Source organism: Corythoichthys intestinalis, chromosome 12, assembly GCF_030265065.1.
Source record: "Corythoichthys intestinalis isolate RoL2023-P3 chromosome 12, ASM3026506v1, whole genome shotgun sequence".
NCBI classification, from domain to species: Eukaryota; Metazoa; Chordata; class Actinopteri; order Syngnathiformes; family Syngnathidae; genus Corythoichthys; species Corythoichthys intestinalis.
In genome coordinates this window covers 50,511,964-50,539,537 of record NC_080406.1, presented here as the reverse complement: position 1 = coordinate 50,539,537, position 27,574 = coordinate 50,511,964, and the positions used below count along the sequence as shown (strand labels likewise).

Here is a 27,574-nt window from a genome sequence, read left to right as displayed (position 1 = left end):
GAGAAATGTGTCAATTTAAAAAAAATAAAAAGAAATAAATAATATGACTTTAGATTCCACTTTGCTTTACTGTCATGTCAACAAGTGCAATGAAATTTGATTCCAGGTCCAGCCCGACCGAGACAGTTAATTAACAAAATCACATACAGTAGTACAACAGTCTTTCACAATGTTTTTTTTAAACTAGGTGTTGTCTGTTCCTTTAGCTCAGGGGTGTCAAAGATACAGCTCGCCAGAAGGTCCAATCCGGTATGTGGTGTTGTTCTGCCCGACAGGCACCTTATAGCTCCTTCATACTATACATATAGAATCACATGCTTTTATTTTGACATTGGCGCCGTAAAACCAGAAATTTGTGATGACCTGGAAATGCCCCAAAAATCAATATGAAATGATCCAAAATTTGCAGGAAGTGAACGATAAGTAGGCCTACCTTAAATTAAAAGGAAGCGATGCGAAATGAACTCATTGCCTGCCATTGACAATAATAGATTGCTGCAGATGCTCATTTTTCAGTGACACTGACGGTGCAAGGTGTCCAATGTATTTGACTGAGAGTCAAAATGGACTGGACGTCCAGCGCTGTCAATGGCACGCAGCGAGTCAACTTATTTGGCAGAAAATAAACTTCTAAGGCCCATATGAGATCTAACTGCCATGAATCTAACCCACGAATGAAACTTGAGTTTGACACCCCTGCTTTAGCTCATTGGCTCCCACTAACAGTAGGGTGATCAAACGTCCTCCTTTGCCCGGACATGTCCACTTTTCACATCCTGTCCGGGGCGTCCGCCCGGGTTATATAAATTCATGAAGATGTCCTGTTGCAATTATTTTTCACGGGACCAATTAGCATGTGTTGAAATTGACGCTTTGCACAGAATACTACAGAACTGTGCTTCCTGTGACGTGTTCCCAGAGAGCCTGCCCAGTTGACAGACTTTTATTACAATCAATAGGTATATAATCAAATGCTCATGGACCCAAAAGAGTAATTCAGACGAAAATACCTTTATTCTACTATGGATACAAATTGACATGTGTCCGCAGTCACAAACTGGCTTTATCATGGCTTCAACTGTAAATTGTTATTCACAAACAACCCTTCGTCACGACAGGAGCGCACATGCGATCGATATCTACACTTGCTAAATTTTACTTTTTGGCTTGTTTTCTGTCGGAGCTTTGTACTGGTGTGATCTGTAAAATCCCGTTTGGTGTCACATCGTTGCACAGACGATGATTGTAAACTTTTATAGCAACGTTTGATCTTACCTCGGATACTGGTGCATGCTATTAGGGTAGCTGTCAGTGAGCTGAGCCGCGCCAGGCATTATGGAAAATGTAGTTTTTAACTGCTGCGTTTAGAAACATGCTGGTTTAATCGTTTGTCAGTTTATTTCGGTTATTGTTTGCGTGCAATCTAGAACATTGAGAATAACAATTGAGTGGGAATAATAGTTTGTCAACTACAATTGCCGTCATAGTAATTTAATAAAAATGTTTAGCTGGCAGATAGCTTACTGTGTGTGTGTATTGACTGAACTACGTTTCAATTACATTATTCTTTATCATGATTTAAGTCCAGTTTTGTTTTTGTTTTTTGCGTTTTTATTGTTTGATTTTTTTTTTTGTAGGAATAATAAAGCCTGTTGAGTAACTTCTGAGAGTTTGAATTTGTGTCATTGGTTATATGCTTCAGTATATGGCTATAATTTTTAAAAATAAAACTGATTTTTTTCTATCCAGACGGAGGAGGCACACCATAAATATATTAAAGTGATATGTGAATGTATCTTGTCTCAGTGAAAAACTTCCTACAGAAAACAGTCCGCAATTCCTCCTAGGACTTTCTTTACTCCACAGGCTTTTCTTCTCTAATGACGTTGACTGAATTGTAGATCTCTTCAGGTCTGTCACAGTTGTGCATGGCCCAGTAAAGAGATGAGCTGGGGGTTGCCAATAGGTACTAGAAGAGACCATAATAATATTTAATTACTTGACTTTCTTGGACAAATCTAATATGATATAATTTAGACATAGTTTTTGTTCAAAATATCATGTGTAAGGCAGCTAGATAGTTAGAAATGTAAACAATAAAAATCATACAGACCTGAGACAGTTTGTCTTCTGGACAAAGAAAGTCAGAAATCCTTCTTCGATAAACCACTGCAATCACCAAAAGCGTGACTGCCATTGCCAGGATGAGAAATGTGACCAATGCAGGCACATACGCAGCATCCGCTAAGATAAATATCAGAAAAATATGTCATTCATGGTCGTATCTTACCATTCCTTGCAGCTGTATGCGCTGTCCTGTCCTGTACTGTCGCAGTGTCAAATGTACGAGCAATGAGCCGGAAGTGGTAGCCCATTCATATGGCGCATTCATACTATACATACAAAATGACATGCTTTTATTTTGACACTGGCACCATACAGTGTTGTTTTCATCAACAATAACGAAAATATTTCGTCAACGAACATATTTTAATGACGATGATGAGACGATAACGAGCTAAAAATGTGTTCTGGGAGACTAAAAATTAGCGAGCCGAATGCCAGTTTATATCTGACGGGACGAAAATGCGCAATAGTTTCCGTCACATGTTCACAATGTGTGACAATTTATGTGCAGTTAGCCTGCATAACAGTTTTCGATTGTGACATTCGTGTTGTGCTGACGCCCCACCCCTTCCTGACTTACCAATGTGTCATCTCCACTCTCCATGCAGGCTTGCATACACGGTAAGTTTTATTTTCATGGCCAGAGAGAATATGCAATGTTGTTTTAGCCTTAAAAGGTCTGTGCTGACTAGACTGAGTGATCATCATACACTAAATGTAACTCGTAGCCAGTGACGTGCGGTCAGGGGAGGCAGGTGAGGCAGAGCCTCACCTGTCATCATGACAAAAAAATAATTATAGCATCAAATTTATATGAATATTTGTCCATTGCTCTTTATGTATGACTCATTTCAAACATTTTTTATAGTCAAAATCGCTGAATTTGCCTATTTCCTGTTCAAATAAAGAAATGAAACGAGAGGTGCGGCAGCAACGAGTAAAGCCTCACCTCTGATTACGCAATCCATAACAAACTGGGTTGATACATGGAATTGGAGCGTGCTGGTTGCCGTACATCTGCATGTCGCCGTTATAATGTTTCCAGATACGTTTATTTGACCTGATTTTCCACATTCTGGCTAATGTCTTTATCCCTTAAAGTTTAATGTTTGTTAGCGACATATTTAGTTTTGCTGATGGGACATAAAACCGCAGTGAAAAGGCACATGCTGCGGCAGATAGTACTCTGCCGCACTGCAAGGGAGCGTACGTGAAACTGGACTTTCCGTTAAATGTGGACGCGGTTAACACAACACCGGAGCTAGAAGGTTTGCTTCAAACTACGGGACAGAAGATAACTCGCGCTTTTCAAACGGACTGGTACACCCGAAAAGACTGGCTATGTGGCTGTCCTTCGAAAAATCGCCTTTGCTGCTTTCCCTGCCTTTTCTTCTCAACTTGTGCCAATGTCTGGACTAACACGAGATATTGTGACATTAAAAAACTACGACGAAACCTCAGCAAACATGAGAGCTCGACCACTCACAGTCAAAGCCTGATTGCTTTAAAAACTTTTGGAAGCTCAAGGATCGATTTGGCTTTGACGAACAGCGGAAGCTCAACGGTAGCATCCTCAAAAGCTAAGGTAAAGAAAAGAGTTTGAAAGACCTCATTAATGCAACCTGCATCCTAGCTAAACAGGAGTTAACATTTTCGTGGTAACGATGAGCGTGTAAGCTCTTCTAAACGTGGCATATATGTAGAACGATTACATACATTCTAAATTCTCTATATAACTGAACATTATATCATGCAAAAAAGGTAAGGTTGCTTAAAAGTTGGTGGGGACAATTTTAGCATCCTGAAGAGTTGGTAGTGTTATGTCCCTACCGTCCCCATGCAAACCTACGCCCTTTTTGTAAAAGTCCTCCTTATTTTCCTTTACTTTAAAAAAAAATCTCTCCGCCTCAATGGAGAGGATCGCTTCAATTAGATCGTTCTGTGTTCTATTTGACAAGCCAGAAAACACAGTGGATGTGTCCAAAAGTCTAGCTAACCTTTCATCTTTCTCAGCAAAACAATGTAATCGTTCTACATATATGCCACGTTTAGAAGAGCTTACACGATCAATTCCTGCCACAAAAGGACCATGCTGTACAGAGAGTTCATCTCAAACAGGACAACTGAAAATGAAAACAAATTCAAAAAGTACCGTAACAAACTCAACTCCATTCTGCGTTCCTGTAAAAAACAATACTATTGCAACTTACTGGAAGACAACAAAAACTATACCTCCAAACTATGGAAAATTCTAAATGGTATGATAAGAAGAAACAGGGAGTCAGGAAGATCTTACCCTGAGTTCTTCTACGGGGATAACAGTCAAATGAGAAACAAAACAGAGATTGCAAACAAATTCAACGAATTCTTTGCCACTGTGGGCTCCAACCTTGCAGAAAAAATCCCCCCGGTAGATGCACATAGGAACCCTGACCCCATTTTAAAGTCAATGTTTCTTGAACCAATTCTCGCAACTGAGGTAAAGAGTCTAATTATGCAATGCGAAAACAAAAACTCTACTGACTTTCATGAAATTGATATGAAAATCATCAAAAGCATCCATAATGAAATTCTGCTACCAATAACCCATATCTTCAATCTTTTGAATCAGGAATCTTCCCTGATGGAATGAAACTTGCTAAAGTTATACCAATATTCAAAGGCGGAAACCCACATGAGCTCAACAACTACAGACCTATTTCCATCCTCCCCCAACTTACAAAAATACTTGAAAAGCTCTTTAATAACCGACTTGACAAATTCATAACAAAGCATCATTTATTATACGACAGCCAATATGGATTTAGAAAAAACCACTCCACTGTGCAGGCCCTAGCTGAGTCAATGGAACTGATTACGGATGCTCTCGACCAAAAAAAATACTCTGTGGGAATCTTCCTAGACTTGAAAAAAGCCTTTGATACAGTTAACCACGACATCCTACTGGACAAACTACAGAGACTTGGTATGAGAGGTAACGCTCTAAACTGGATAAGAAGCTATCTGGAGAGGCGCTGGCAATATGTATCATATGAAGGGTGCAGATCAACAACTCGTCCAATTACATGTGGCGTGCCCCAAGGCTCCGTCCTGGGACCGAAACTATTCATCCTATACATAAATGACCTGCATCTAGCTTCTAATCTAAAAATGGTGCTTTTTGCGGATGACACAAACATCTTCTGTTCCGGAAAAGACCCCCAGAGTCTATTTAAACAAATAAATGTGGAATTAGCTAAACTGCAAAAATGGTTTGATGCTAACAAATTAACTCTTAACCTTGAGAAAACTAAATACATAGTATTTGGAAGAAAAAATTTGGATATGAACCTAAAGATACAAATAAATAATGTAGAGATACAAAGGGTACAACAGCACAAAGTGCTAGGCATAATTATTGATCAACGTCTAAACTGGAAGCCTCATGTAGATAGACTGAGAAACAAAATTGCTCGGAGCATCTCAATTCTCTATAGAGCACAAAACATGTTAGATACGAGGGCTCTCCAAACCCTATACTGCGCACTTGTCCTTCCACATTTCAGTTACTGCTTGGAGATCTGGGGACGAACTTATGAAACGCACCTCAACCCACTCTTTGTTCTCCAAAAGAAAGCCATTAGAATTATTCATGGAGCTTCCTACAGAGCACACACCAATGAGCTCTTTATCAAGTCCAAAACACTGAAATTACATGATTTGGTTGACTACAAAATAGCTCAAATGATGTATAAGGCCAACACAAACAGTCTTCCAGCAAATTTGCAAGCTTTATTCTGCATTAAAGAATCCTCCTATAAACTGAGAGTATCCCGAACGTTTTCCTACCAGTCCATTAGGACTAAAATGAAATCTTTTTCCGTTGTAAACACTGGGGCTCGACTATGGAATACATGTGATGCAGCGCTAACGAATATAAACTCATTAAACTACTTCAAAAAAATGTATAAGAAAAGCATAATAAGCCAGTACATTGCCCAGACATAACAATAACAGCACACACGACACAGATAAGAATGTCCTCACACCAAACCATGCTAAATGCCAGGGACAACTAGATATGACATAACAATTCTGGGACGCACCCCGCATCGAAATCACATTACGGACTCTGCTTCTGCTACGTACACGCTGAACTTCCTCCGGAGGCAATTATGGAACTGGTTAACTGGGCCCTGAGTTCGATGGATGGAATATTCTCTACGATGCGACCTAACTCTGGTCAACGGCCTTGCCCAGTGACCACCTTCACGTCTGGATATGTGGAGGACGCCTGGGGTAAATGGAGACCGCTATGCCTAACGTCCCTCCTGATAGAAGATGCTGAGGATCTATACATCTTTGGCACGCTGCTGGCGCTAGCCTTCCTGATGCTACTGGCTGCTCTCTGGGTTCGTCGCTTCTCGATCAGGATGAAGAACCAACTCCATGACGCAGCGGAGATCGTTCGACGCAACGGCGACCAGTTGGCACTGTTAATGAAGGAGCAGGCAATGCTAAGTGACGCTGCCGCACGACTGGCCACAAAGATTGACGCGGAGCTGCGTGATCAAGAGAGACTCGCTCGTGCCAACCGGGCCAGAGATGATGATGACTAAACTCCTAATGGGATGCTGACTACAAATCTTCTAAAGTGGATGCAACACATGCGAGCCTCCAAAGCACCCCTAGCTTTCACCACTCACCAATCAAGGACATGTACTGATCAAAGATACACAAATTTATATGTGAAATCTCCATGGAAATTAATGACTTTTTGAACAGTAGGCGCTAGACTGTCATTGGACTGATCATGAGCTGTTGCTTGTGCGACCTTGGTGGAAGGGGGACGGGTCCCGATAAGCTTTGGCTTTTTTCCGTTCCCTTTGTCATGTCTCTTTTCATCTTCTTGGATAAACAAATATTCCCCTTTCTTTTCTTCCTTTTTCCTTCTTTTTTGTTTTACGTTGATTTTAATGCTGATGATGATGATGTTGATGATGATGATGACAAATGACAATAAATTAAATTTAAAAAATGTGGCCCTTTGCCCCCTGCATCCAATCTGTTTGGTGTAATTAATGTCCCGTCCCCAACAAAAAGTGTACCTACATGCAGGTTATGCTGTTATATCGTCCCTACGAATGTTGATACCAAACCTATGCCCTTCCAAAGTAATGCCGGTTTTTGTGGTGAAGGACAGGCGCAAGAGCACAAACAGTTTTCATTTCAATCTTATATATATATATAAAAAAAAAGAGCTTAGACCAAGAAAAATACAATAGAATATTTAAAAACTAAATTTTGGCCTTAAATAAAATATTCTTTGTTTTTCTTTTCACACTTTTTGTTTAGCAATCTGTAATAAATTGATTAAAGTATCAGAATTAAAAGTTTTAAAAACAACTGAATATTTCACTAAAGGTCAGAATTGAATTCTGTGGCTTTGTACACCACTCTTTACTCTCATTTATGTTGCATGAATTATAGAATTGCGACGACCAACACATTGAGGGTGTGGGGCAAATGCATGTTATTTTCTTACTTTTACGTATCGATAATATGTACCGTGTGTGCGTGTTTTGTGAAGAATGCTGATGAGATATGAAATAACCAGTAGCCAATTGAATAAGCTACCGTTTTTGGTTTATATATTTGGAAATCTGACACTAAAGGAGTCAGTGCCTCACCAACCATGAACCTCACCGCACGTCACTGCTCGTAGCGTTGGCATAGCATTCGCGTTTGCATTAAGCTAAAGCTAACAGCCAGCATCCTCTTAAACTCTCGGACAATTTTTTTTTTGCCATACAGTTTATGGCATCCAGGTGGGTATAATTACCGTAATTTTCGGACTATAAGACGCTACTTTTTTCCCTCATTTTGAATCCTGCGGTTTATAGTCCAGTGCGGCTTATTTGTTGATTTATTTGGGTTAATAGGCAAATGTTTGACAGCAGCGTCATAACACTGCCATAAGATCGTCAGAATTCTGACATGATACTATCATGGGCATTATGAATGCTTATAACAGAAGTTATTAAGTGTCATCTGGCAAATTATGTCACTGACTCCGTTTATGTCCAGCTCTGATATTTTAAATCCATTCAAAAGTGAGATAATTTGCCGGATGACACGAAATGACATCTGTCATGAGCTTTCATTTAATGCTCATGGCAGTGTCATGTCATAGTTATGATGGTCTTATGACAGTCTTATGGCGCCACTGTCAAAAAAGTTACCAAATACCATAACTAGCAATAAATGAAACAACTGGAAAAGTAACTGAAGAAATAATTAGCACAGAACATGAATTTTGGTTGTAATTTACATCTGTTATGCTGCAATGCATGCATCCTCCTGTTTTGCGCTTGACGTGGACCACTCTTCACACATGACATCGGTTCTTCATTTGTCAAGTTAATGAATGTAATTCTGGTTTAAGCCTGTTAAATGATCTGAATATTGACATTGACATAACGTTTAAGTTCTGTGTGGCATGTTTGCCCCGAATCGTCGCGTCCTAGCATAGCATTTGTTTGTTGCTGATGTCACTGGTTGTAATTTCAGATGATTACTTTGAAGTATTTAGAGAAGATTTGTCAACAGACGAAGGTCCGTTAACAGAAGGGCTATAATTGTTGTGGTAATGTTGTACGTATTACGGCCAAATAAAAGGAGTATGAGATGTAAGTCATACTATTGCTACGAAAAAAGTCGTAGGGGTGATTATTATGGGGTGGCGTGGCTCAGTGGTAGAGTAATTGTAATTGTAATTGGTTGTGGGTTCAATTCTCCGCCCTGATGAACTCGTCTAAGTGTGTGTCTAGGTGCTGCATCACCAGTAGGTGGATGGTGAGATAGTGTAAAGCGCTTTGAGCGCCTTGAAAGGTGGAAAAGCGCTATATAAGTGTAACACCATTTACCATTAGTAGGGGGAATGTAGTTGTAATCCGCTACGCATTTTACTTACATGTACTGTAGCTGACAGCTACAAAATTGAAATGAAATATTTCAAATAGATCTTTGTTAAGGTTTTTAGGGGGGGAAAATGTGAAAGAATTCTCATTTGTCGTAATATGAAGCAATTTCGCCGCGGCACTACATGGTGAGGCTGACTCCGATGCACCCACAGCTTAAAAAAAACCTAGGGGAAAACATGATGGAGGTAGTTAAAGAGGACATGAAAGTAGTTAGAGTGAGAGCAAAGGATGCAGAAGACAGGGTTAGATGGAGTTAACTGATTCGCCATGGCGACCTTGAAGGTAAAAGAAGAAGAATTACTGTATTACTATTGATCTATTAACATCTTTACTAAAGTTAAAAATCAGAAATAATGAGCTGACTAGACAAAAGTTGTTAGAAAACGACACTCACCACCGGTGGTGCTCGCACAAACTTTACGGCTTGGCATACTACGCCTGCTCCCTTCTGCCATGATTTGGACCTGGACACAATACTTGGTCCATGGGTCCAGGTCATTTAGAACCGGTCGGTTACTCAGTGAGGTGATGTGTTTTCCCTGTAAGGAGGAAAAAAGGCCGTCAATTTTGTAAATTCAACTCCAAAAATCATACGCAAATAAAATGAGTGGAGAAAAATACGGCAATATAACCTTTTACACTCACAGATAATAAATAACGGGACATTTTTGATTCAGTTGTCCATGAAACACAGGTTGGCATGAATGATACAGTGGGGCAAATAAGTATTTAGTCAACCACTAATTGTGCAAGTTCTCCCTCTTGAAAATATTTGAGAGGCCTGTAATTGTCATCATGGGTGAAACTCAACCATGAGAGACAAAATGTGGGGGGAAAAAAAAAAAGTTCATCTCAATACTTAGTTATGTACCCTTTGTTGGCAATAACGGAGGCCAAACGTTTTCTGTAACTCTTCGCAAGCCTTTCACACACTGTTGCTGGTATTTTGGCCCATTCCTCCATGCAGATCTCCTCTAGAGCAGCGATGTTTTGGGGCTGTCGTTGAGCAGCACAGGCTTTCAACTCCCTCCACAGATTTTCTATGGGGTTGATACCTGGAGACTGGCTAGGCCACTCCAGGACCTTGAAATGCTTCTTATGAATACACTCCTTTGTTGCCCTGGCTGTGTGTTTGGGATCATTGCCATGCTGAAAGACCCAGCCACGTCTCATCTTCAATGCCCTTGCTGATGGAAGGAGATTTTCTCTCAATACATGGCCCCATTCATTCTTTCCTTTAAACAGATAAGTCGTCCTGGTCCCTTTGCAGAAAAACTGCCCGAAGGCATGATGTTTCCACCCCCATGCGTCACAGTGGGTATGGTGCAATTCAGTATTCTTTTTCTCCAAACAAGAGAACCTGTGTTTTTAGCAAAAAGTTCTATTTTGGTTTCATCTGACCATAACACATTCTCCCAGTCCTCTTCTGGACCATCCAAATGCTCTCCAGCGAACCGCAGACTGGCCTGGACATGTACTTTCTTCACCGGGGTGGCACGTCTGGCAGTGCAGGATTTGAGTCCCTGGCAGCGCATTGTGTTACTGATAGTAGCCTTTGTTACTGTGGTCCTAGCTCTCTGTAGGTCATTCACTAGGTCCCCCCGTGTGGTTGTGGGATTTTTGCTCCCCCGTTTTGACAACACGGTAGAGCAGGGCGGTAAACCGAAAATTTTTAACGATGACCGACGTAATTTTGACCATGTCGGTAAATTCGGTAAATTAATAAAACAAGAAAATATAGTCTTTTCATCCCGCTTTGATTCTGTGTTGTTCGTCTATGTTCATTCCCCTTTAAGAAAGCAGTGAATGTGCTTACGTAGGGAGTCACGTGATCATCAGGAAGCCAATCAAACAAAAGCCAGGTAAGCTAACGCTAGCAGCTAACGCTACAAGCAAAACGTGATGGAGTGTGGCTTAAGGGAGGTTCACCAAACTTTCAACCGACATTTAGTAGACTCTTGGTGGCATCCAGACGGGCTTTCACCCGCTGTCCTCCTTTGTTCTCACGATTTCCGGAGATGGTGCTTTCAGTGCTTTCTACTGGTAGCCAGGCTAAGGCTAGCTAGCGGCTAACGCTACTGTCATGAAATGGACTTGCGGCAAGGATGAGATATAGCAACGAGCTCTTTATTAGCATCCACTCAGCAACTGCGCACATTCAACACTCGTCTTTCCTCATACGTCACATCACAATATGCTTTGCTACGGCAAACTAGATGGAACACTAAACCATTCTCATCACAGCTACAAATGAACGTTATGGAGTCGGATAACGGCTCTAACCTTGTCGAAACGGCTGAACTTAATGAGTGGATTGGGCATGGACTGCATCTAGCAATTACTATGTGGCGTTATTTTGTATCTGTCTGTGTGTGATTCCTCTGATAGCTTTTGTGATGGTAAAGCATTCAGCATAAAGTACAATCCAACGGCAAAACTTATAATGACCGAGAAATGGCCCCAGCTATTTTTATTGTGCGTGCATTTATTAAAAAATGCACTGGGGGGAAAAAAACCCCTTAAACCATAAAGTAAACACTTGTATTTAATAATTATGTCACAGCAGCCATTAACAATAAGTTGTCTTTTTGAAGTGTACTGTTCAAGCTGCAAGTAATTTGTGTTACAATGACATGTTTGCACAGGCATATTGATTTTGACAATGTACATTGTTCAAGTCATACACCCTGTTATAAATGTTCATACTTGAATTCTTATTGCTTACAATACATTTTTATAAACTTAATGTTTAGACTGCATGTACAATTGTTAAATACAGTATATCAAATTGAATGCTGGTAAATAAATCAACAAGAAATAGTTAATCTGTATTTCATGCATTGATTCAGATTTTCAAATTATATAACAGTCCGCTTGGGCGAATTTATCGTCATTTATCGTTATCGAGATAAATCTGCTCAATTTATCGTGATACATGTTTAAGGCCATATCGCCCAGCCCTACACCACGGGGTGAGGAGAGAGTTGAAAGTCCGTGTTGCCCAACGACAGCCCCACAACATCACTGCTCTAGAGGAGATCTGCATGGAGGAATGGGCCAAAATACCAGCAACAGTGTGTTAAAAGCTTGTGAAGAGTTACAGAAAACGTTTGGCCTCCGTTATTGCCAAAAAAGGGTACATAACAAAGTATTGAGATGAACTTTTGGTATAGACCAAATGCTTATTTTCCACCATGATTTGCATATAAATTCTTTAAAAATCAAACAATGCGATTTTCTGTTTTTTTCCCCCACATTCTGTCTCTCATGGTTGAGGTTTACACATGTTGACAATTACAGGCCTCTCTAATATTTTCAAGTGGGAGAACTTGCACAATTAGTGGTTGACTAAATACTTATTTGCCCCACTGTAGATTTTTTTCATCCAATGCAATAAAAATGACGATACAAATTCATACATTATTCAACTTTGATATCTGCGCGAACCCAGTAGATAGTCTCATAATACTGTATTCCGAATTAAGCATGTCTTTTGGAGTTGGATGGTAAAACGGGGCCAAGTCAAAACTTTAATGCTCACTAACATTGTTTGTAACGTAACAACAGCAACAGATTTTTCTTCCTGTCGATTTTGGGACATTTACAGGTCACATCCTGTTGATTTTGGGTTACTGAAAAGGAAGTGACTTGAGAATCTCCCCAAATGAATAGGAAGTGACTCAAAATCTACAGAAAGTAACCTGTAAATGCCCCAAAGTGAACAGGAAGTGACCTATAAATGCCCAAAAAAGACTGGCTGCGAATGCTAAGGTTTCAGTGCCATTGATGCAATCTACTCTTAAACTACAGTCAATTATTCATCTTGGTGATTTTAAATGTCTTTTGTCTGATGTTTTTACTGATAATTGCAACTGTTTCCGTTAGTGTATTTTGTGTTGCCTGATATTTGTGAATGTTTCTTTGTGCTCAGGCCTCTCTTGTAAAAGAGATATTAATCTCAATGAGACTGACTGATAAAATAAAGATTAAATAAAATAAAATTGATGGTGCTAGACGTCCAACCCCGTCAAAATGAATTGGATGTCCAGCACCATCAATGGCAGACAGTGAGCTAACTAAACACTATTCTAATGGAAGATTTTGGGAGCAACCGGTTGGCTCCTTTATTTTTTCCATATATATATATATATATATATATATATATATATATATATATATATATATATATATATAATATACACACACACATTTATTAGGCCTGAACGATCTTGGAAAAAACTATTGCTGCGATTTTTGGGGGGTTTGCGATATACTGCGATATTATATTGCGATATTAAAAAAATATAAAAATTTTTAAAAGAAATTTTTACTAGATGACTTGAATCGCTGTTTGGAAAGACTTTGGATGACTCATCATGACCACAGTGTACAGTATTCCATCGTTTTTCACGGTTAATAGGGACCAGAACCCGCCACAATAAGTGAAAAACCGCGAAGTAGCGCATAGCAAGTACAGTGGTACCTCTACATACGATCACTTCGACACACGATCTTTTCGACATCCGACGTAAAATTTGAGCCGCCATTTGTTTCTACATCCGACGAGTTGCTCGAAATACGACGACATGACAGCACTGCAAACGAACGCACGGTGGATTTTCTTGTGTGAGAAATCAACACAGTTTTCAAAAAAAGTTGATACAGTTGGAGAAACAAGGAAAAAAGTGATGCTTACCTTTGAAATGAAGATGCAAGTTATAGAAAAATATGAGCTTGGGGTGCGCGTCCCTGAACTGGCTCAACAATACAGCTCCATGGTCCTCTTCCGACCACCGTTCGCCACTATTTATAAGTTAAGGTGACAATTATTATTGTGGTAACATTGCCAAGGAAATCGCCAGCTTCGTCACGTTTTTATCATTTATTTAAGAACTTATCCAACACAAAACGCCCATTGTCTTAAGCAGTTGACCGCTCTCAAGAAAACGAAAGTATTATCTCTACCGCACCGACCTATCTCACTGAGACGTCACCTTCGCGGTGCGTTCAGGGACAGTAAAAAGTGTCCGCCATATTAGAATCCGATTCGTTACATTATTTACAGGAATAATTATTAATTATTCTTATTCTTATTATATTATTCTGAATTATTTATTTATAACTTATTTGTTTTTCTATGTTTAATTGCCATTTGTAACAGTGCCAGCAGTATTTATTAAGAATTTAGTGTATGTTTTTAGGCTTTGGAACGAATTAATGGAATTATAATGTATTCCTATGGGAAAATCCTGCTCGACATACGACCATTTCGACTTACAAACAAGGTCCTGGAACGAATTAAATTCGTATGTAGAGGTACCACTGTGTATTTGATACACTGCCAATGGGTTTTCCCATTGGCAGTGTATCAAATACTTGTTCTCCCCACTGTATGTATATATATATATATATATATATATATATATATATATATATATATATATATATATATATATATATATATATATATATATATATATATATATATATATGTAAATGTTTTTAAGCACTTCAAATGTAATAATTATGATCAGTTTTGAACATAACTGTCCCACCGAATCATTTTTAAACAAGAATAAAGTACTGGAGTAGAAAAATGCTTGGCTTTATTAAATGCGTCTGTTTACCTAACATGGCTGTGACTCTTGGAGTGACATGTAGAAATTACAAACTCCTCATACTCACTTCTGGTGTTTATTTTATGTCTGGAACGTCTACACCCCCCCTCCCCCCCCCCATACTGACACACACATTCATTCCAGCCCGCGCTTCCTTCCAGAAACTGTTTAACAAGTTAAACGATGATTGACAGATTGCTGCCCGTGTCAAGTCGGCTTCTTTGGCCAGATCAAAGCCATCGTTAACTTTAATAAGCAAGTGCCGCAGTGACTGAAAGCTGGGAGAGGGGGTGAGGGAGGCTGTGCGAACGAATGAAGCAGAACAAAGGTTTGTGGATTGGAAAAAAAAAAAAAACTATCGCACGTCCTTGCGATGGGACTATCGCGCATGCGCACAACGCAATGGCGCTGTTTAAACGATATATCGTTCAGGCTATATATATATATATGTATATACAGTGGGGAGAACAAGTATTTGATACACTGCCAATGGGAAAACCCATTTGATACACTGCCAATGGGAAAACCCATTGGCAGTGTATCAAATACTTGTTCTCCCCACTGTATATATCCTTTTTGCTGTATTGTCACACCCCTAGTTAGCAAATTTGAAGCCAAATTATTCATTGCCAATCAGATTTTTCTAATAATAGGTGTCATTTTAAAGCTATTCTTAATGTAGAATCTGAATTATGCAAGATTAACTCCAGAAATCTTTATTTACATGTTGAACATGATGTGCTACTATTTTGAAATGTTCACCGGAAGTATGTTCGCTAAGCCACTAACCGTAAGCTTTACATTCAATTGAAAAAAAAAAAAAAAAACTGAAGACCTGCGATCTTCACTTACTTATTTTACCCTTTTCTGTCATTGTTTTTTACTATCCTCATAAAAATATGAAAACCTATAAATGGGTGATTTTAGGTAAAGCAGACACTGTTTTTACATCTGTGTGATTTTGACAAATATCAGATCACATTTGAGGGTGATTTTATGCAGAAACGTCAGAAATTCCAAAAGCTTCAGATACTTTTTCATACCACTGTACACATGGTTTGCAGGTGTGCTGGAGCTTATCCTTTTAAATAGATTCAATAAATTGAAAAACAAAATCTTGCGATACAAGGTCTAACAAGCTTACCTTTTCACTCTGGTCATCTTTCCAGTAAGTTATGTTGTAAGTGGAAGGGCCAAACACATTATTAAAGTTTGAGGTTGCAAATTCTGGCTCTTCAATTTGAATTTCAATTGTGGCACCATTGGAAAAGAGCAGCACATTAGGTGAACCTATTAAGGCTATAAAGGATAAGAAAATTACTGTTAGTTAATTGCAACATGTGAGCAACATTGGAATCAAATTCATGGTACCGTATTTTCCGCACTATAAGGCGCACCTAAAAGCATTAAAATTCTCAAAAGCCGACAGTGCGACTTATAATCTAGTGCGCCTTATATATGAATCAATATTGACGGAGCGCATCTCCATCTAATGGATGCATAACGTAACCCCAGCCTCTACTGTAGCGTCTATTCTATGCACCTTATAATACGGTGCCCCTTATACTATATATGAAAAATGTTATAAAATAGGCCATTCATTGAAGGTGCGCCTTATTATGTAGTGCACCTTATAGCGCAGAAAATACAGTATTTTCTTCAAAGTATACCTGTAGTGCTGCTTTAAAAAGCGATTAAATTTGTTCTGTGATTAAAAAAACAAAAAAAAAGTCTTCTTCAGACTGGCAGCCGAAATATAATTTTTACCCCATCCAACTTGAAACTGGATGGCTCTTTTCTAGTCAGAACAGTATCAAACAGATGAATTTCATTTGTGCGAGACGGACTGAAACCACATCAGGCTGTAGTTTAATATCTGGTATGAACAAGACGCTTCTCAGTCTGAACAGCTCAGATGGGATTTGACTGTCCGTGACGTCACTCCATGGTGGATGAAGCCTTCATTGCCAAAGCAATCTGTCAGGTGTGTCAATAATGTGGCCTGGTCTGAACAGGCTCAGATCTGATTTGGTCACTAAAAATAGTGTGACCAGTCAGCCCTAAAAATCAGATTTGAGGCAGAATCTGATTGGAATCAGATATCCCTGCATTCTGAACGCAGCCTAAATCTTCCCCAGCTTCAACCTCTTGCCAAAAAACAATTTTTTCGTTGGCTGGCATCAACTTCAGATTGTACCCCGCAGGCTCAAGCACCACCACGTTCCTTGTGAACATAAGCCGTACGTAAAACGCGCCTACGTAAAATTTGCACTTCAATTATACAATTTATGGCCTTAAAGTGCCTATGACAGCAAAAAAAAACATGTTTATTTCATATTTCGTGCGATATTTTATGCTCCTGAATGAAATAGACAGCTTGGATTAGTGTGGGAGTGATCGTTTTATTTATTCAATTTTTTGAATCCCACGCCATGAAAATGAGTGACTTCCGGCTCCAGTCTCGGTTTGGGGAAGAATGTGAATGTGACGTCACCCGGGTCAGCATCTCACAACACAGCTATTGCTTTATAGCATGAAGATGGACTGCGGATTCAGCTGATTTAGCAAATTAATTTGTTTATTGTTCGCATCATGCCAGCCTAATGTGCTGCAAGCTTTTGTTGCTGCGCCAGGAAGAGTGGTGTGAGGCTTTTTGGATTTCCAAAAGATTCTTGTTTACCACGATTAACAAAACAATCAAGAGACCATTGGACGGATAACTGGGTAAGCTTCGTGTTTTATATTATGACAAATACTGGGATCATGGCAAACATTTTAATAAGGACGTGGCTTGCATTTTGTGGGTGATAATACTACTCCTGTTTTGTTTACATTTTCGGCGTTTCCCCTTCTCTCCCCGGCGACGAGCACTGCCTGCCTGCCGCCGTGGGCTGGCCGATCGGTGGAGACAGTCAACCCCGCCGCCGTGTGTCACATGAGTTGGGGTACTTTTGTGTGATTTGCACTCTGGTCGCAGATGCCAGACCTTGGAATGGAGACGGGTTTGCTTCAATAAAAGCTTTGACCCATCTGCCATCTCAGCACTCAATAAACTCCCACAATAACCCTGAAGGACCCAGTTGCCTGAGTGTTCTCCTTGCATATCCTAAATGTTGTCTATTAAGAATTGATGTCTCTCTGTCTGCCTGTCTATCTATCTATCTATCTATCTATCTATCTATCTATCTATCTATCTATCTATCTATCTAGCTATCAAATGTATATCATTAAAACTGTTCAGCCTATAGACACTCAGATACCCGTTATCCATGTCTAAGCAGCTGAACAGAAAATAAACAAATGACAAAATATTCTCATAACTCACTGAATGTAACTGACGTCCAATCCATTTGAACTGGACGGACACTGAATAATCACTGCCTAACTCTTGAACAGGCAGTGATCATTAGTTGTTAGCCCTCGCTATTCGAAAGGATTAGACGTCTATCGCCGTCAAGATGAATACATTACATGCTTTCAATATTTTATGAATATAAAACAAATTAACACTCACTATACTTGCTCAAGGTTATCTGTTTGCTTTCCACCCAAGAAGAGCTCTCTGAACCTCGCAGTGCCCGCACTCTGGCTTTATAGCTTCCATACACACTGAGGTAGATGTTGAGGCTGGTGAAGTCACATTCAAAGGTTGAAATGTTGACACAACCCATTTGGCACAGTGGGACAGAGGTACTGTAGAGAAAACACAAATGTGTCATCAAATGATTTTCATGCACATTTTAAGAGGACTCCTAAAGAAAACTGAAAGCAATTTTAATCTTTTTGTCCGAATGACCTTCATGTGAAAAATGGTTGCTTAAAGAATCTAAATACCGTAATTTTCGGATTATATGGCGCACCTGACTATAAGCCACCACCCACCAAATATGACACGAAAATGGCATTAATTCACAGATACACCGCACTGGACTAAAAGCCGCAGCTGTCCCCACTGTATTATTGGATATTTACACCAAAAGATATCAACCGCTAAATCTTTGACAGCGGCATCATAAGACTGTCTAACACCAAATTAGCCACTATGATTTCTTCATTGCTTCAAGAAGCTTCATTTGGCCATCACTGCTCCCTTGGAAGAGACAGTCAACCTCTTCTGCCACCTGCTGTCAACACTGTTGTCATTCAACATGCCTCCTAGCATGCATTGCAGTGCTTCAGATGTAAATACCAATCAAAATTCATGCTCTGTGCTAATTATTTCTTCAGTTGCTGTTCCAGTTGTTTCATTAATTGCGAGCTATGGTATTTGGTAAGTTTATTTGACAGTGGTGCCATAAAACTGTCATAAGATCATCAGAATTATGACATAACACTCGCACGAGCATTAATGCATGCTTATGACAGATATCATTTAGTGTCTTCTGTGACATATTTATGTCACACTGCTGTTGCCATAGTGTGCACTTCCTGTGGGTGTGGTATTACAGTATAAAAGGGGATTTCTGTTATGTCTCTGTGACATATATGATGAGAAGCACACTGAATAAAGAAGTGTTGTTCCATTCAAGTCTCGGGCTTACATGTACTTAGATCAGGGAAGTACATAACAAAAGTGGCGACGAGGACGTCTGGACCTGCGTCAGCTTGGACGTGCTGTTTTTGGAGTTTACTGCTGGTCGCGGTGCTCCTGGGGACAGACGGCGCCGACCTCAGCTTCCACGTCGTGACTTCGTGGGGAGGACGAGCGGAGTTTTCAAAAGGAGCTTGAAGGTGCTGTATAACCAGGCGCTATGGCGGGAGTTATCGGCTCTGTTGGTCTTTTTGATGAGCTTGTGGAACAGTGGAGCTCGTACACAGAGCAGTTCGGCTATTTCGTGGAAGCTAACGAAATAGCGGAAGAGAAAGTGGTGCCCACGTTTTTGAGCGTTATTGGGCCAAAGACTTTCAATTTACTGAGAAACTTGCTTCAACCCGATAAAGCTGGTAGTAAAACGTACAGGGAAATCGTGGAAACTCTTAATGGACATTTTTCACCCAAGCCCCTTGTGATAGCAGAGAGATTCCGATTTCACAGGAGAAATCAGGAAGAGGGGGAATCTGTCACTATGTTCGTAGCGGCGCTGCGGAAGCTGGCTGAACATTGTGAGTTTGGTGATGTTTTAGAAGACACATTAAGAGACAGATTGGTATGTGGACTGAGAAATGAATCAACACAAAAGAAGTTACTCTCAGAAAGTGGACTGACATTACAGAAAGCCTTTGATGTAAGCGTGGCTATGGAAATGGCTTCAAAGGAGGCTCAACAACTGAACATTACGAGCAGAATACTCCAAGTGGCAAGTACCCAAAGCAAGGTTGCTGGTCCCTGTTTTAGGTGCGGTAAAACAGGGCACCTTTCCTCCACCTGCTGGTGCAAAGAAATGAACTGTCATAATTGTGGGAAGAAGGGTCATGTTGAGCGTGCCTGTCGGAAAAAAACAAGCACAGACAAAGATAAGGAAATGAATGACAAGAGGAAAACAAAGAAATATGTCAAAGCGGTAGAGAGTGCCTCTACTTCCGAAGATGAAAGTGACATGCACACCGTGCATGTAATGAGCATGGACGGGAAGTCAGGGTGTTACTGGGTCACACCAAAATTAGAGGGTCACCCAGTCAAAATGCAGATAGATACTGGATCACAGGCATCGCTTGTGTCTTACCAAGTCTATAAACAGTGTTTGAGACACCTTCCATTAAGACCGTCAGACACTGTGTTCAAAGCGTACACTGGACACAAAGTGCACATGAAAGGAATGACTAAGATTACTGTGCAATGCAAGGATCAAACTGCTAAACTTCCAGTGTATGTCACAAAAGGGAATTTTGCTTCCATCATGGGACGACTGTGGATTAATGCACTTCGTGTAAATTGGCTAGAAGTTCGGCAGCTGTCAGACGGTTCTTCACAACTACAAGTCATCCTGGACAAGAATGAAGAGGTTTTCCGTGAGGAATTGGCATGAAGGACATTACAGTGAAATTGCACATTAAACCAGGAAGCAAACCTGTGTTTATGAAGGCTAGGACAGTGCCGTATGCTATTCGTGACAAAGTCGAGGCTGACCTGGATGCGTTGGTCAAAAGTGGTGTTTTGGAACCAGTCACCACCAGCGAATGGGCGACACCAATTGTGCCGGTTCCGAAAAAGAATGGCGGAATTCGCACATGTGGCGATTTTAAAGTGACTTTGAATCCGGTGCTTTGTGTGGAGCAGTACCCACTTCCATTGATCGATGATTTGTTTGCAGGTCTGAGCGGTGGGCAAAAATTCAGCAAAATTGACCTCAACCAAGCTTATCTGCAGATGCATGTGGACAAAGAATCACGGGAGTGACTGACAATTAACACGCACAAGGGACTTTTCAGATATTGCAGATTACCTTTTGGCATCACATCTGCTCCTGCTCTGTTTCAACGGGCTATGGATCAAATTTTGAGTGGATTGCCAGGAGTACAATGTTACTTGGATGACATTCTCTGCACCGGTGCCAACGATGAGGAGCATCTTCGCAACCTGGATGCTGTCTTAAAAAGGCTAAGGCAGTATGGTCTTCGAGTGCGCAAGGAAAAATGTGAATTTTTGAGACCATCGGTGGAGTATCTCGGGCATGTGATAGACCGCGAAGGATTACACAAGGCTCCATCAAACACAAAGGCAATTGGGGATGCACCCGCCCCAGAAAATATGAGTCAGCTTAGATCTTTTTTAGGTCTATTGAACTATTATGGACGGTTTATTCCCAATTTGGCATCACTGCTTAAACCATTGCATGAGCTGTTGTGCAAAGATGTAAAATGGAAATGGACGAATGAGTGTAACAAAGCTTTTCGAAATGCGAAAAACGCCCTGATTTCATCAGAGGTTCTCACTCATTTCAACCCTTCATATCCAATACAGCTGGCATGTGATGCTTCACCCTATGGGGTGGGTGCTGTCATCTCCCATGTGTCCCCGAACGGAGATGAAAGACCAATTGCTTTCGCGTCAAGAACACTTAACAAAGCAGAGTCAAACTATGCTCAATTAGAACGAGAAGCATTGAGCATTATTTTTGGTGTGAGGAAGTTCCACCACGTAAATCTGATTTGCATTGCAATGCTGATGGACTTTCGAGGTTGCCGCTTCCTGTCACAAAACATGAGCCTACCTCAGTGGAAATATTCTATTTCCGAAATGTTGAACATGCACCTATTTCAGCGTCGCAAGTGAAACGTGCAACTCTGAACGACCCCGACCTGTCAGTCGTCATGGACATGGTAATTAAAGGACAAACCCAAGTGTGAGAACACCGCTCTCAAACCTTTTTTGGATAGGAGGTGGGAACTTTCTGTTCAATCGGGTTGTTTGCTGTGGGGGAGGAGAGTGATTGTGCCACAGTCATTGCGTGCTAAAATGCTTGCGCAACTGCATGCAGGTCACAGTGGTATTGTTAAAATGAAAGAAATGGCGAGAAGTTATTTTTGGTGGCCAGGATTAGATAAACAGATCGAAGAGACTGTAAAAAGTTGTTCATCTTGCCAGAAGATTCGCAACAATCCACCTGCAGCCCCACTTCATCCTTGGTATTTTCCTCAGGACCCTTGGCACTGCATTCATATTGACTTTGCGGGGCCTTTTGAAAATCGAATGTTTCTGGTTGCTATCGATGCCCATAGTAAGTGGCCAGAGGTAGCTATCATGAAATCAACCACATCGGAAAAGGCATTTGAGAAGTTAGGGGAGATACTTAGTCGTTTCGGAGCCCCTGCACAACTCGTCTCAGACAATGGGCCCCAATTTGTGTCAAAAGAAATGGTTGAATTCCTGCAAGCCAATGGGGTTCAACACATTAAGTCGGCTCCCTATCACCCGGCAACCAACGGCTTGGCAGAGAGGTTTGTGCAGACCCTCAAACATGCTCTCAAAGCATCACAAGGGCAAAGTACACTCCATCAGAGACTACTCGAATTTCTCCTCAAATACCGAACGTCTGTGCACGCAACTACCAAAGTATCGCCAGCGAGCCTCATGTTTTCTCGAGAGATACGAACTGGCATGGATCTTCTGAAACCACCAACCCTGAGCAAGATTGTTCAAATGGATCAACGGAAGCAAGTCAAGTACAGAGACCTGCATTCCAAGAACCGAGTTTTTGCACCTGGTGACTCTGTTATGGCCCGGAGTTACCAGAGTAAGGAAAAGTGGGTCCCTGCTACCATCATTGCTCAAACTGGGCCTGTTTCCTACACAGTTCAGATGGTGTTTGACGTCGCCATGTGGATCAATTGTTGGGAACACCAGACACTACTCCAGAACTGTCTCTTGATTGTGATGATGCTAGCAGTGTAATTATACCAGAAATGTCTAGCTTACCGGATGTGTCAAAAATACCAGAAATGTCAAGCTTACCGGATGTGTCAAACCCAAACAATCCTGCTGTAATTGTGTCTAATTCAACCAATGCACAAACGGAACCTGAAACGGTATCGGAACCTGTTTCCACAAGTGGAAAATCGGAAGTGACTGTTAAGGGTCGTTATCCTGCACGCGACAGGCGACCGCCTGATAGATTGGATTTATAAGTAATAAGTAATGAGGGAAAAACAGAAGGTATTTTTGTGTTTATTTCTGGGACATGTTATGTAAGGGAGGAGGAGATGTGACATATTTATGTCACACTGCTGTTGCCATAGTGTGCACTTCCTGTGGGTGTGGTATTACAGTATAAAAGGGGATCTCTGTTATGTCTCTGTGACATATATGATGAGAAGCACACTGAATAAAGAAGTGTTGTTCCATTCAAGTCTCGGCCTTACATGTACTTAGATCAGGGAAGTACATATTTAAAAAAAAAAAAAAAAAAAAAAAAAAAAAACATCTTCCAACAAATGATCTCACTTTTCAATGGTTGTAAAAGATCCGAGCTGGACATACAGTGCCTTGCAAAAGTATTCGGCCCCCTTGAACCTTGCAACCTTTCGCCACTTTTCAGGCTTCAAACATAAAGATATGAAGTTTAATTTTTTTGTCAAGAATCAACAACAAGTGGGACACAATCGTGAAGTGGAACAACATTTATTGGATAATTTAAACTTTTTTAATAAATAAAAAACTGAAAAGTGGGGCGTGCAATATTATTCGGCCCCTTACTTTCAGTGCAGCAAACTCACTCCAGAAGTTCAGTGAGGATCTCTGAATGATCCAATGTTGTCCTAAATGACCGATGATGATAAATAGAATCCACCTGTGTGTAATCAAGTCTCCGTATAAATGCACCTGCTCTGTGATAGTCTCAGGGTTCTGTTTAAAGTGCAGAGAGCATTATGAAAACCAAGCAACACACCAGGCAGGTCCGAGATACTGTTGTGGAGAAGTTTAAAGCCGGATTTGGATACAAAAAGATTTCCCAAGCTTTAAACATCGCAAGGAGCACTGTGCAAGCCATCATATTGAAATGGAAGGAGCATCAGACCACTGCAAATCTACCAAGACCCGGCCGTCCTTCCAAACTTTCTTCTCAAACAAGGAGAAAACTGATCAGAGATGCAGCCAAGAGGCCCATGATCACTCTGGATGAACTGCAGAGATCTACAGCTGAGGTGGGAGAGTCTGTCCATAGGACAACAATCAGTCGTACACTGCACAAATCTGGCCTTTATGGAAGAGTGGCAAGAAGAAAGCCATTTCTCAAAGATATCCATAAAAAGTCTCGTTTAAAGTTTGCCACAAGCCACCTGGGAGAGACACCAAACATGTGGAAGAAGGTGCTCTGGTCAGATGAAACCAAAATTCAACTTTTTGGCCACAATGCAAAACGATATATTTGGCGTAAAAGCAACACAGCTCATCACCCTGAACAGACCATCCCCACTGTCAAATATGGTGGTGGCAGCATCATGGTTTGGGCCTGCTTTTCTTCTGCAGGGACAGGGAAGATGGATGCAGCCAAATACAGGAACATTCTGGAAGAAAACCTGTTGGTATCTGCACAAGACCTGAGACTGGGACGGAGATTTATCTTTCAACAGGACAATGATCCAAAACATAAAGCCAAATCTACAATTGAATGGTTCAAAAATAAACGTATCCAGGTGTTAGAATGGCCAAGTCAAAGTCCAGACCTGAATCCAATCGAGAATCTGTGGAAAGAGCTGAAGGCTGCTGTTCACAAACACTCTCCATCCAACCTCACTGAGCTCGAGCTGTTTTGTAAGGAAGAATGGGCAAGAATGTCAGTCTCTCGATGTGCAAAACTGATAGAAACATACCCCAAGCGACTTGCAGCTGTAATTGGAGCAAAAGGTGGCGCTACAAAGTATTAACGCAAGGGGGCCGAATAACATTGCACGCCCCACTTTTCAGTTTTTTATTTGTTAAAAAAGTTTAAATTATCCAATAAATTTTGTTCCACTTCACGATTGTGTCCCACTTGTTGTTGATTCTTGACAAAAAATTAAAATTTTATATCTTTATGTTTGAAGCCTGAAATGAGGCGAAAGGTTGCAAGGTTCAAGGGGGCCGAATACTTTTGCAAGGCACTGTAAATGGAGTTAGTGACATAATTTGCTGGATGATACTTAATGAAATCTGTCATAAGCATTCATTAATGCCCATGATAGTGTCATGTCACAATTATGATGCCGGCGTCAAATAAAGTGTTACCTATTAACCCAAATAAATCAACAAATGAGCCACACTGGACTAAAAGCAGCATGATTCAAAATGAGGGAAAAAAGTAGCGGCTTATCGTCCGAAAATTACAGTACGCAAATCAGGAATTAGAACTATGATAACAAAGAAAATTATGTTTAAACACAGAAAATGACAAATCCTTGTGTGTACAGTGTATCTAATGTCCTGTACATTTTATTTTGTTTATTTTCTATATCTTACATATTGTCAAATCAACAAGTTACTACATGAATGCTTGTAATATTCACTACCGCAATACAATGTGACTTCATCGTAAAACAGACAACTCAACGATAAAAGAATAAAGTTCAAACACACGCACAATAATAAGACACTGAAACGAGAGTACTGACTTACATGCATTCTGCGGTGTAGAGAAGGTCATTGGTTTCCCCCTCAGGTGAATCCCACCGCAGCACCAAATTCATGTTTGTGGAATATAGACGGACATTTCTGGGTTCATTGAGAACAGCTACAAGCAATACACGGTTGGTTTCAGGTTATACATTGAGATGCAATTTTAAAAACGACATGAAAGTTCATCATTGTGAATTATCAACTAGTGTGCTACTACAGGCTGAAAGCTGTGAAAGAGCTTACATATCCTGTAATGACAATCACCTAATATACAGACACAATAAATCTGCAATTAATTAATCAGCAGTGATTCGTTCACAAATATCGGAGGAATAGATTTTTAAAAATTATAGTGTACCCCACCCCCCACCCCCCAAAAAATAAAAAATCATTATTATTTCCATTACGTCCAGCACATTGTATGATAAATACGTCCTAATCCATGTGATTGGTAAGATTTGATTCATTTGTTTGGTATGAAATTAAAAAGAAGGGCTTCATTTAAAAGAAAAATGCAGTCCTGCAGACACACGCGGACACATATTCAGCCAAGAAGTATAATCGAAGCTTGGCTGAGAAATTAAAATTTACAGCAAAGCAAAATGAATCAATTACCTGCCGCTCCACCCATTGTTAAAAATACCACTACAACATTTAAACTAATTGAATACATATTTTAAAAAGTTCCTTGGGTTAAAGTAGTCTAGTAGTGTCTCATCACTTTCAGTTTTGTATTTCCTGGTAGCTGATGTTTACCTGAGGCGGAGCAGACTTTGAGCAGAACTTGAAACTATATCAAATACGCGCAAAGAGCCAATAGAGAGGGCCGTCGTCAATCGTCGGCCATCTTAAGGACAGAAACATTGGCACTAATTAAAATTAATGTCAATAGAGAGGGTAAATATAAGTAACTTGTGATTGTTTTTTTTCCAACAGATTTTCGGGCCACTTGGGTTTTCACAAACGTGAAAGATAAAATTATTTTACCGCATACTTAAAAAAAAGGATTATTCAACAATTACAAAAACATTAACCTGGCTCATGGCCACGTTAATACAATTTGTTACAACTCAAACGTTTTGTAAACCCGTCAAGAATTCAGCAAGTTAAGAGTATTTAGTGGCGAAAATCACTAGAAGTAAGTCCAGGAGATAGATCTCTGTTGCAAGATGGCCGTAAGTTAGTTATGCCGCCCATTCATCTTTCGGACATCTTTCCGTTAACGACGACGAGGAAGACCACTTACGCTAACAGCGTAAACTGCCATTTGCTACGTAAACGAGCCATACGGCTCTGCACCGCAGTAATGAACCTTACAGGAGAAATGATAACGCGAGAATCACAGTTATTATTATTTTTTTTTTATCATGTCAAAATATCGATGGAGTGGTATGAGAGAAATGGATCAAAATTTAAAACTAAACTAGTCCTGCTTTTGTTCAAGGTCTTTAAAGAGACTCTTGATAAAAAACTTCTACCACCAACTATATGACACAAGAAACAATTTCACTCTGATTAAAAAAGGATAGAGACCCAATGCTCTGCGAGTCATCCCGCCCAATTAGTCTATTAAATTGTGACTATAAAATAATGTCGAAAGTGCTAGCAAGTAGATTAGAAAAAGTACTTAAAAAAACTAATACACCCTGATCTGATGGGATTTATGACTGGAAGGAAAATTTCCAATAATCTGAGTCGTGTCCTGAATGTCATTTATCAGCGAAATGATGCCTTACTGGAAGCCGTGATCTCGCTTGATGCGCAAAAAGCCCATCCCTCCTCCCGCAGCCCAGCAAAGGAGCCATCGTCCCCACCCCGGGATCCAAGGTGGTCCC

General features: G+C 40.3%; 1 protein-coding gene across 1 annotated transcript; it reads right to left on the bottom strand.

The window, feature by feature from the left end:
- Positions 1-46: 46 nt before the first annotated feature.
- LOC130927442 (interleukin-10 receptor subunit beta-like) lies at positions 47-26,498 on the bottom strand. The gene is made up of 7 exons (XM_057853267.1): positions 26,355-26,498; positions 25,740-25,854; positions 18,222-18,400; positions 15,852-16,006; positions 9,484-9,628; positions 2,114-2,244; positions 47-1,969 (listed from the first exon to the last, which is right to left on the bottom strand). The coding sequence occupies exons 1-7, from the start codon at positions 26,410-26,412 to the stop codon at positions 1,856-1,858; spliced, it is 897 nt and encodes a 298-aa protein (XP_057709250.1). The 5' UTR covers positions 26,413-26,498; the 3' UTR covers positions 47-1,855.
- Positions 26,499-27,574: the final 1,076 nt, after the last annotated feature.

Excerpts from the sequence above, each read along its gene's own strand:
- LOC130927442 (XM_057853267.1), bottom strand. The coding sequence starts at position 26,412 with ATGTATTCAATTAGTTTAAATGTTGTAGTGGTATTTTTAACAATGGGT. Across the intron at positions 9,629-15,851 it reads AAGATGACCAGAGTGAAAAG|GGAAAACACATCACCTCACT; the intron begins GTAAGCTTGTTA and ends TCCTCCTTACAG. Across the intron at positions 2,245-9,483 it reads TTGTGCGAGCACCACCGGTG|CGGATGCTGCGTATGTGCCT; the intron begins GTGAGTGTCGTT and ends TATTTATCTTAG.